General features: G+C 41.6%; 1 protein-coding gene across 1 annotated transcript in view; it reads right to left on the bottom strand.

Moving 5' to 3' along the window:
• Positions 1–5,163, bottom strand: part of LOC140198396 (contactin-associated protein-like 5) — a 1,159,251-nt gene extending 1,154,088 nt beyond the window's left edge. The window contains exons 1-2 of the mRNA XM_072259489.1: positions 5,148–5,163; positions 4,555–4,665 (exon numbers count right to left, since the gene is read on the bottom strand). Of these exons, the coding sequence (XP_072115590.1) occupies positions 4,555–4,665; positions 5,148–5,163 (127 nt within the window). The remainder of the gene's footprint in view (positions 1–4,554; positions 4,666–5,147) is intronic.
• Between the last annotated feature and the right edge of the window lie 7,036 nt (positions 5,164–12,199).

Here is a 12,199-nt window from a genome sequence, read left to right on the forward strand (position 1 = left end):
GGTTGAGTTGGTAGTAAGGAAGGCAAATGCAATGTTAGTATTCATTTTGAGAGTACTAGAATATAGGAGCAAGGATGTAGTGCTGAGGCTTTATATGGCATTAATCATACCACGCTTGGAGTACTGTGAGCAGTTTTTAGCCTCTTATCTGAAAACGGGTGTGCTGCCGTTGGAGAAGGTTCATAAGAGTGATTTCAGAAATGCAAGTGTTAACATATGAGGAGTCTCTGATAGCACTAGGCCTGTACTCCCTGGAGTTTAGAGGAATGAGGGGGGATCTCATTGAAGCCCATTGATTATTCAAAGGTATAGATAAAGTGAATGTGGAGAGGATGTTTCTTATAGTGGGTGAGTCTAAGACCAAAGGGTACAGCCTCAAAATAAGATGAAAAGACCATAAGATATAAGAGCAGAAGTAGGCCATTTGTCCCATCGAGTCTGCTCTGACATTCCATTATGTCTGATCCAATTTTTCTCTCAGCCCCAATCTATTGCCTTGCCCTGACCAATCAAGAATCTATCAATCTCTGCCTTAAATATACATAAAGACTTGACCTCCACAGCTGCCTGTGGCAACAAATTCCACAGATTCTCTGCTCTGTAGCTAAAGAAATTCCTCCTCATCTACATTCTAAAAGGACACCCTCTATGCTGTGTCCTCTGGTCATGGACTCTCCCACCATGGGAAACATCCTCTCCACACCCACTCTATCAAGGCCTTTTAACATTCGATAGATTTCAATTAGATCACCCATCGTTCTTCTGAATTCTAGTGAATACAAGCCCAGAGCCATCAAATGCCTTTCATATGACAAGCCTTTCAACCCTGAAATAATTTTTGTGAACCTCCTTTGAACACTCTCTAGTTTCAGTTTAAGATAAGGGTCCAAAACTGCTCTCAATACTCCAACTGAGGCTTCACCAGTGCTTTATAAAGTCTCAGCATTACTTCCTTGCTTTTATATTCTAGTCCCCTTGAAATGAATGCTAACATTGCATTTTTCTTCCTCAGCCTGTAAATTAACCTTTAGGGAATCCTGCATGAGACCTCCAAGTCTGCACCTCAGATTTTTTTTCTTCCTGTTTAGAAAACAGTCTATATATTTTGGATCTCCCCCTCCCCCTCCCTTACTATCTCTTCTTTCAGTTAGTCCTGACAAAGGGTCTCGGCCCGAAACGTTGACTGTACCTCTTCCTATAGATGTCGCGTTCACCAGCAATTTTTATGTGTGTTGCTATACATTTATTTCTTCGACCAAAGTGAATGACCATACACTTCCTGACACTGTATTCCACCTGCCACTTCTTTGCCCATTCTCCTAATCTGCCTAAGTCCTATTGTAGTCTACTTCCTCAAAACTCCTACCCTGCACCTATCTTTGTATCATCTGCAAACTTTGCAACGAAGCCATCAATTCTGTCATCCAAGTCATTGGCATATAACACAAAGAAAATCAGTCCCAACGTAGACCCCTGTGGAACACCACTAGTCACCGGTAGCTAAGCACAAAAGCATCCCTTTATTCCCACTCTTTGCCTCCTACCAATCAGCCACCGCTTTATCCATGCTAGAATCTTTCCTGTAAGACTATGGGCTTGTAGTTAGACAGAGCTGTACCAATGGGCTATATTCAAACTGCAGGAGGTTAGAATGGATTGTATAGAAAAAGTATTATTTTGATTTAGTTAATTTAAAGCAGGGGTTCCCAGGACATCCCTTTAGAAAAGAAGGTGAGGAGGAATTTCTTTACTCGGGGGTAGTGAATCGGTGGAATACATTGCCACAAATGGCTGTGGGGTCCATGTCATTGGGTATATTTAAAGTAGAGGTTAATAGGTTCTCAATTAGTAAGGGCATCGAAGGTTATGGGGGGAATTTGGTTGAATAATTCAGCCACGTTAGAATGGCGGAGCAGGCTCAATTGGCCAATGGCTCAATCCTGCTCCTAAGTTTTATGGTGTTGCACTGAGGGTTCTATGTGAGAAAGGATTTGAAAAATGGGGAACATAGAAAATTACTTCAGAGGAACAGGCTTTTGGTCCACGGTGTCTGTGCCAACCATGATGTCATTTTGTTTCCAAACCTTTCTTCTTTCTGACTACATAGACGGCTGGAGATATTGTAGTCATACAGTTCCACAGAGCTGAACGTTAGTGATAAAAGAGCAAACGTAGGGCAATCAACCAGTTGAACCTGCACTCTGTTTAATGGTAAGTCAAAACTATACTCCATTGACCTCTGTGCCTTGTCAACATTATCCAACAAATTACAATCAATCTCAGTTCAGCAAATGTCAAGTGGAATTTTGTTTTCCATTGACTTTGGCAATAAATATCATCCAACAATAAAAACTTCAATAATTCCAGTACAACCTCATCCATCTTGAATGAGCTGCTAAAGGTAGCGGTTGAAGCAGGTGCAATAACAACTTTTTAAAAGACAGTTGGACAAGTATATAGATTGGAAAGATTTAGAAGGTTATGGGCCAAATCCTGGCAAATTGATGAAGCATCTGGGTTGGTATGGACCGGTTGGGCTGTAGAACCTGTTTCCATGCTGTCAGACTCCAGGGAGTGCAAAGCGCAGAATCAAATATCACTGTGATAATTGTACGCTGTAGTATCACTTGTTTGACGACAATAAATTAAAGTAAAGACTACAATGTGGATGGTCATTCTGCTAATTAACTTCTGCATCAAAAAGGACTAACAGTGCTGTTTTACCTCATGAAGCACGGATGAACACAGACAGAAACCATTGGAAAAATCTAGGTTTTCAAGGTCACTGTGACAATTACAAAGAACCATTGAATAGAAAAGGACCCAATTCTTAAAAGAATTTCATTTTGTAACTGAGTTCACCTTAAAGGAATGCCTTACATGACTTTTCAAACCCTTGTTGTCTCTCCTATCAAGTAGAAACAAAGAAGAGAGGAACTTAAAATATGGAGTTGAAAGTAAAAGCATGGTTTTAAGGGGTAAAAAAAACTTAAAGCAGTTTTAGTCAGTGAGTCAGTGATTCAAAAATGCCTTCGGCATACTTGGAAAATCTACTGAAGTTTTGTAGAATTGACTAATCTTCTCTTGTGTCTATTACAAATGCTAACAAACCATTATTTTGTATCAAATTTTGAGCTGAACTCCTTGGTCTCATGAGCTCTGGAATAATATCCTATTGATCATTATTTGTATTATCTGTGTCTGAGTAAATCATCTGATAGCGTTAGCTCCCTCAGGGTCAAACAGTTTCAAAAATGTTTGGCTATAGGGATGAAATGGTCCAAAGAAATCACTCTGTGGCTAGAACGTTAATGCTTAGTTGGCCAAACAGCAATGTACAATTCCAATATTCACATCTAAGTCGGGTTGAACTTAAGAAGGGTGAGGCATTTGTAGTAGGCGAAAGAATAGAGAGAGGTAATAACGAGTAAATCACAACGTAGACTGTGCTAACGTGGTAATAGGGAACTTCAGGCAAAATTTAGGAGACATAGAATGCAGCAATGATGACAGCCAAGTTTCAGGAAGTTGATTAGTTACATTATAGCGTGAACTCATGTTTGTAACAGAAAATTGTTTTTATTTATTTATTGAGATACATTCTAGCACAGAATAGTCCTTTGTGGCCTTTGGAGCTGCACCACCCAGCAAACCCTGATTTAACCCTTGCCTAATCACAGGACGATTTACAATGACCAATTAACTTACGAGCCAGTATGTCATTGGACTGTGGGAGAAAACCAGAGCACCCGGAGAAAACCCACGCCTTCCATAGGAAGGACAGACAGATTCCTTACAAATGACGTTGTGATTTAACTTCTACCTCTGACACCCTAAAATCTAATAGCGTTGCACTAAACGCTGTGCTACCCTGCCAGCCAATCCAGTTTACTGTTAACCAAGTTAAATGTGGACAATCATTTTATTCAATTATCAGTGCCTAGTCTGTTACTTAAGTTAAGTTTTCCTGTAATTACCAAAACCTAGTTTTAATGTCAAAGACTTTTAAAGATTAGACTTGCTTTATTTGTCACAGGTACATTGAAATACAGAGTGAAATGCATCATTTATGTCAACGGCCATCACAGTTTGAAGATTTTGCTGGAGGCAGCCCATTAGTGTCGCCATACTTCCTGTGCCAATACAGTATGCCCAAAACTCACTGACGCTGACTGTGTGTCTGTGGACTGTGAGAGAAAACCAGAGCACCCGGAGGAAACCCATGGGGTCACGAGGAGAAAGTACAAACTCCATACAGACAGTGACAGGAATTGACCCTCTGTTAGTGATCACTCATGCTGTAAAGTGATTATGTTAACTGCTATGCTACCGTGCCATGTTAATCAGTTTCTGTGTAATCTCTTCAGCTGAGAAAACAAAAGCTGTACCAAATTCATGTTCCGTTTTGACTGATCTCCTGGGGTGCACCAGTTTTAGCGAATCACCGGTTATTTTGAACACCAAGTCCACATGGCCTTTCAATTTGCTCCTACACACTGAGGATGATAGATATCAGAGGAAGTATCAGAAATGCCATCGGCACCTGTCTCTTACCATCTCTTCTGTTCAGCTTTGCGTAGCCGGGGCTGTGGCTGCTTGAGAACTCTGAAGAGGAGTTGAAGGCCCAGCGAAGCAAATCTGACACCAGTTGACTGTCACAGTTATCTGTCAGATTGAGAACACAACAAGACATATGTTTCACTTTTTGTTGATGCACAACTAAGAAGCTTAACAAGGTTAGATATCTCAAAGAGCATTATTGCTGCCACGACAAGACATAAAGCACACAAACACTTTCACCTCTCTTCCAACTAAAATATTTGCCCACATATGTACCTCATAAACTTACATATCTGTAATATAATCCATCTCTAATTTACCTCCAGTTCAAGCTTTCAACATGTGGGAGGGAAGAGTTAGATTGATCTTGGAGTACATTAAAAGGTCGATACAATATCGTGGGTCAACGGGCCTGAGCAGTGCTGTAGTATTCTATCTCCAGTGTCCTTTGTCCATGTTACGTCTGAACTTAATTACATCTGTGCTTTACTAAACTGCTTCTCATCTTCCACCATCCATGTACCTGAGCTTGTGGTCACATCTAATTCATTAACCTCTGATTCTGAGCTTATGAGTTATAATAGTACCTGAGCAATTAACCATTCTCAGTGTCATTTGCAAATCCCTTCACAGTCTTGACTCTACTTCTTATGATCTCCCACAGGGATCAACCTTATTCGAATGAACACTTTGGCCCCAGTGTTATCTCTATCTTTCTTCCATTCCCTGCACATTCATGTGCCAATCTAAGAGCCTCTTAAGCACCTCTACCATATTTGTCTCCACCACCATATTAAGCAGCACATTGCAGGCACCCACCACTCTATGTAAAACCCTGCCCCTCACATCTCTTTTGAACTTAACATTTCTCACCCTAAATGCATGCTATTAGATATTTCCATTCTGGGGGAAAGATACTGTCTGTCTATCTATGCCTCCCATAATCTTACACATCTTACACACCTCTACCAAATCTCGCCTCAGCCTCTGCCACATTAGAGAAAACAACTCAGGTTTGTCCAAACTCTCATTACAGCACATGCCCTCTAATCCAGGCAGCATCCTGGTTACCCTCTTCTGCACCCTCTTCAAAGCCTCCACTTCCTTCCCGTAAGGGAGCAACCAGAATTCAATGGAATCCTCCAGATGCAGCCTAACTAGAGTTTTTAAAAGCTGCAGCAGAATTTCCTGGCTCTTGAGCTCAGTGGGGCAGGCATGCTGTTGGCCTTGCTTGCCACACTATCAGCCTGTGTAGCGACTTTCTGGTAGCTATGGACTGGACCTCATGATCCCTCTGCACATCAGCACTGATAAGGGTCTTGCTATTTCCAGTGTATTGTTCGTTTACATGTGATCTCCCAAAGGACAACACTTCATATTTGGCTGATTTAACTTTGTTGGCCATGTCTGGAACTGATTTGTATTGTGCTGTATCCTTTGGCACTCTTCTATGCTATTTACAACATCACCAGTCTTCATATTGTCAATATTCAAATTTACTAACCCACCACTCTGTGTTTATACATTACAAAAAGCAGAGCTCACAGTACAGAACCATATGGAACACCACCAGTCATGGAAATCCAGCCTGAATAAACCTGACTGACCACTACCCTCGGTAAAGCCATTTCTGAATCCAAATGGACAAGTCACTGCATCTTAATCTTCTATTCGGGCCTACCACGAGGAACCTTGGCAAACTTCATACTAAAATCCACCAAGGCAGCATCCACATCAATTTACCTTCATCACTCATCTTCGTCACCTCCTCAAATAGCTCAATCAAGTTAATAAGTTACGACTTGCCCCAAGCAAAGTTTCATTGTTTGGCCCTAATTAGGCCATAGTTTTCTAAATGATCACACATCCTGACCATAAGAATACTCCACAATAGCTTCCCAACCTTTCAGGAGTTTGTTCCCTATAACTTCCAGTACTATCCTTATTTTCTGTCTCAAATAACAGAATAACATTAGCTACTCACCATCCTCCAGGAGCTCTGTGGCTGGAGAATGGAGAACATCTTAGTCAAGGCTCCAACATCTGAACATATTCTTCACCTTTGGACATTTGCCACTCTACAATTTTAATCAGCTTTTGATCCTAAGCTCTTAAATTCCTTCCCTAATTCTGTGAACACTTCTTGCCTTTCCCTCTTTAAGATGCTCTGTAAAACATACTTCCCTCTTCACATGGTTTGCAATTAAATTTTGTTTGATAGAATTTCCATTAAGCAGTTTTTACTCTGCCAAAAGCTCAATCAAAATACAATGCTTTCACTGATATCTGAGCATAGTGGTTACATTCATCCAGTCACACAAGTAGAATAAGGTTTACAATTACATTGCCAGCACAGAATATCCCAAAGCAAGTTACTGCAAATGAAACAAAAGACAAAATGTGAGAAGGCAGTGAACAGTTTGGGTTATCTGTAATGAATATAAGTAGAATATAAAATATAGAACAGTACAGCTCAGCCCTTTGACCCACAATGTTATGCTGACCTTTAAATCTACACCATGAACAATTTAACCCTTCCTTCCTACATAGCCTATAACCATGCTTTTTTCTTTCATCAATATGCTTATTTAAGACTCTCTTAAATGCCCCTAATTTATCAATCTCCCAACACAAGCCCTGGCAATGTCTGGACTCTGACATCTCCCTTAAACTTTCCTTCACTCACTTTAAAAGGATTCCTGGTATTAGCTACTGCCATCATGGGCTATCTACACTATCTATGCCTCTTCCAACCTTGTACACCTCTATCAAGATAATTTCTTATCCTTTCTCACTCATACAGAATAGCCCCAGATTGCTCAACCTTTCCCGATAATACTGATGAAGGATCTCGGACTAAAATGTCGATTGCCTTATTCCCTTCACAGATGCTACCTGACCTGTTGAGTTCGCCAGCATTTTATTTGTTACTCCAAATTCCAACATTTAAACTCTCTTGTGTCTTCAATAATGCAGAAGTGCTTTTATATCAATGTGTCTCTGTACATCTAGAAGATTGTTAGCTTCATGTCCCTAGGAGAGAACATCACCAACAGCTTGTTCTGGTCCAACCACCTTGACATTATGGCCAAGGAAGTTCATCAGCCCTCTGCTTCCTCAGAAGGCTGAAGAAATCTGAAATGTTTTCTTTGACCCTCACCAATTGTTATCAATACACCATAGAAAGTGTCCAAACCAGATGTGTCATGGTTTGGTATGGTAACTTCTCTACCTATGATCACAAGGATTTGCAGAGAGTTATGGACGCAGCTGAACACATCTCAAAACCAGCCTCCCCTCCAAATATTCCATATATACTTTCGCTATTTCAGTAAAGCAACCAGCACAATCAGAACTTTATCATCCCTGGACATTCCCAGTTTTCATCTCTCCCACAAGGCTAAAGATACAAAAGACCAAAAGCAAGTACCAACAGGCTCAAGGACAGCTTCGATCTACGAAAGTTCAACAGTTCTCTAGTACAATACAATGGCTTCTTGACATCTCAATTTCCCTTGTTATGACCGTGCACCTTATTTTCCACCTGCATTTAACATTCCCTATAACACTCCAAACAAACTTTAATGCTTTACTGGGCATTCTGTTATTGTTTTACCTTGAACCAAAATCTCCTGACAGGATGTAGAATTACTCCTTGCTATGATGCCTCTGAGCAGAATATACAGTGACTACAAAAAATGTTTACCCCCCCTTGGACGTTTTCATGTTTTATTGTAATATGACATTGAATCACAGTGGATTTAACTTGGCTTTTTTGACACTGATCAACAGAAAAAAGACTCTTTTGTGTCAAAGTGGAAACAGGTCTCTTGAAAGTATCACTGGTATCACTGGTATCTCTTTTGGGTTACAGCAGAACTTGAAGAGGTTCAGTATCTTCAAGGTCAATATCCTAGGTTTGCTAGATCTGTTGGTCAGGGTTTAAAGTAGTTTGGCAGGCGGATGGAAGTTGGTATGACAGAGCTAAGGATGGGGCAGTTACTATAAAAACCGATGCTGTGTGTAGAGAGACTGTGAGGAAGGACAGGCAGATGATGGGGCAAAATTGCAGTCAGTGGGATGAGCTGAGGTGCTACATGGGGTGAAAAATTGAAACAGGACTGAAGGTGTTACAATTTAATGCACACAGTATAAGGAATAATGTTGGTGATGTTGTAGCGTAGTTAGAAATTGGCAGGTATGACATTGTGGGCTGAAAGATTATAGTTGGGAGTTAACAACCTAGGATACATGCTGTTTTGTTATGTTTCCCCTCTTGATGTGAAACAGGAAGATCTCTTTTCCCTTATTACGGTGAGAATACCAGGTGAACGAGTAGTCTTAGGGTACTGTGTCTGTGTCCTATTGATGCTTTGCTGCACACTCGAGTGCTCAGTGGGGATGGGGGTGTCATTGCCTTGCTACTGTTTGTGCGTGGGAGGGAGGGGAGCTGGGGGGGCTTTGGGGTTCTAACATTTAACTGCCATTCATTCTTTGGGGCATTCCTCTGTTTTCGTGGATGTTTGCAAAGGAAAAGAATTTCAGGATGTACAGTATATTGTATAAATTTCTCTGACATTAAGTGTATCTATTGAAACCTATTGAAGAACAGGCAAGAAGGCAAAGGGGGTGGGTGTTCTGTTGGTAAAAAGTGAAATCAAATCCTTAGAAAGAGGTGACATAGGATCAGAAGATGTAGAACCCTTGTGTGTAGAGACAAGAAACTGCAAGGCCTAAAAGACTCTGATGGGAGTTATATATAGGCCCCTGAATATAGCCAGGATGTGGGATATAAATTTCAACAGATATAGAAAAGGCATGTGATAGGGGCAATGTTATGATAATGATGGGCATTTCAATATGCAGGTAGGTATCAAGTTGCTACTAAATCCCAAGGAAGGAAATTTATAGAATACCTACAAAATAGCTTTTTACAAGAGCTTGTGGTTGAGTCCACCAGGAGAAAGACCATTTGGATTTGGTTGTTGTGCAATGAACCAGATTTCAATAGGGAGCTTAAGGCAAAGGAACCCTTAGGAGACAGTGATCCTAATGCAACAGAATTCACCCTGCAAGTTGAAAGGGAGAAGATAAAGTCAGATGTTTCAGTATTACAGTGGAGTAAAGGGAATTACAGAGACATGAGAGTTGATGGGAAAAGGATAGGAGCAATTATGATAGCAGAACAGCAATGGCTAGTGTTTCTGGGTGCAATTCGGGAGGCACAAGATAGATGAAGAAGTATTCTAAAAGGAGGATGAGGCAACCATGGTTGACAAGGGAAGACAAAGACAACATTGAAGCAAATTTTTTTTTAATGTGCCATACTCTGCCAGAGCCTCGGCGACCACTTTTTCAAGTGGTTGTCTTGGAGGAAAGATTTTGTGAGTGGTCCCCCATGTCCTTCTCACAACGCAGTTTTTTTTTTACAAGGCCCAGGTGCAAGCTCGACACTCAACCTGGCACGGATGGAAAGTGTGTCCAGGAGCGGCCTGACTGGATTTGAACTCGGGAACCTTCGCTCCAGAGTCCGGCGCTGATGTCACTGCACCACCAGCCAGCATAAGCAAAATAGAGATCATAAAATATGGCAAAAATTTGTGGGATGTTAGAGGACTGGGAAATGTTTAAGAACCATCAGAAGGCAACTAAAATAACCATAAGGAGAGAAAAGATGAAATATGAAGGTAAATTAGCCAATAAAGAGGATACCAATAACTTTTTTCTCCAATACACAAAGTGTAAAAGAAAGGTGTGAGTGGATATTGGGCCTCCAGAAAATAATGCTGGAGAGGTAGTAATGAGGGACAAAGAAGAAGCAGTCGATCTTAATAAGTATTATATGTTAGTCTTCACTGTGGAAGACACGAACAGTATGTTAGAAATTTGAGAGTGCCAGGGGGCAGAAATGAGTGTAGTTGCTAATACTGTAGTAAGAAGAAAGTTCTTGGGAAGCTGAAAGGTCTGAAGGTAGACAAGTCACCTGGACCAAATAGACTATACCCAGCATTCTAAAAGAGGTAGATGAAGATATTGTGGCGGTATTAATAATGATCTTTCAAGAATCACTGGTTTCTGAAATGGTTCTGGAGGATGGAAAAATTGCAACTGTCACTCCATTCTTTAACAAGGGATAGGTGCAAAAGAAAGGAAACTCTAATCCAGTCAGCCTGACTTCGGTGGTTGGGAAGATGGTGGAGTCCATTACTAAGGCTGAGGTTTTGGGGCACTTGGAGGCACATGATAAAGTAGGCCAAAGTCAGCATGGTTTCCCGAAGGGGAAATCTTGTCTGACAAGTCTGCTGGAATTCTTTGGAGAAATAACAAGCAGGATAGACAAAGGAGAGTCAGTGGATGTTGTTTACTTGGATTTTCAGAAGGCCTTTGACAAGGTGCTGCACATGAGGCTGCTTAACAAGGTAAGAGCCCATGGTATGACGGAAAAGCTACTAGCATGGAGAGAAGTAACACACATCAAAGTTGCTGGTGAGTGTAGCAGGCCAGGCAGCATCTCTAGGAAGAGGTGCAGTCGACGTTTCAGGCCGAGACCCTTCGTCAGGACTAACTGAAGAAAGAGCTAGTAAGAGATTTAAAAGTGGGAGGGGGAGGGGGAGATCCAAAATGATAGGAGAAGACAGGAGGGGGAGGGATGGAGCCAAGAGCTGGACAGGTGATAGGCAAAAAGGGTATGAGATGATCATGGGACAGGAGGCCCAGGGAGAAGGAAAAGGGGGAGAGGGGAAAAAGCCCAGAGGATGGGCAAGGGGTATAGTCAGAGGGACAGAGGGAGAAAAAGGAGAGTGAGAGAAAGACTGTGTGTATATAAATAACGGTTGGGGTATGAGAGGGAGGTGGGGCATTAGCGGAAGTTAGAGAAGTCAATGTCCATGCCATCAGGTTGGAGGCTACCCAGACGGAATATAAGGTGTTGTTCCTCCAACCTGAGTGTGGCTTCATCTTTACAGTAGAGGAGATTGTGGATAGACATGTCAGAATGAGAATGAGATGTGGAATTAAAATGTGTGGCTACTGGGAGATCTTGCTTTCTCTGGTGGACAGAGCGTAAGTGTTCAGGTGTTAAAGGAATTTCTTTAGACAGACGGTGGTGTGTCTGTGGAATTTATTGTTATGGATGGACGTAGAGACCAGGTCACTGAGTATATTTAAAGCAGAATTTGATAGGTTCTTGGTTCATCAGGGCAACAAAAGTTATGGAGAGAAGGCAGAAGAATAGGGTTGAGAGGGATAATATATCTGCCATGATGGAATGGCAGACCAGACTCGATGGGCTGAGTGGCCTAATTCTGCCCCTATGCCTAATGGTCATATGATCTTATAAAGTAGTGGTGGGATTAATAGGTGGAGGTTTTGATCAGTCTTATTTACTGTTTGGGGGAAGTAACAGAGTCCATTGGTCCTGGCATGGATGCAACGTAGCCTCCTCCATGATGGGAGAGGGACAAACAGCCCGTGAACCAGGTGTGTGGAATCATTCATGACGTCACCAGCCTTTTTCTGGCATCTTTCTGTATATATCCTTGCTGGTGGGTAGATTGGTGCTAGTGATGTGATGGGCCACTTTGACTACCCATTGTAGAACCTTCCTATCTGCTGCAGTGCAGTTTCTGTACTAACCAGT

The sequence above is a fragment of the Mobula birostris genome, chromosome 5 (genome assembly GCF_030028105.1).
Source record: "Mobula birostris isolate sMobBir1 chromosome 5, sMobBir1.hap1, whole genome shotgun sequence".
NCBI classification, from domain to species: Eukaryota; Metazoa; Chordata; class Chondrichthyes; order Myliobatiformes; family Myliobatidae; genus Mobula; species Mobula birostris.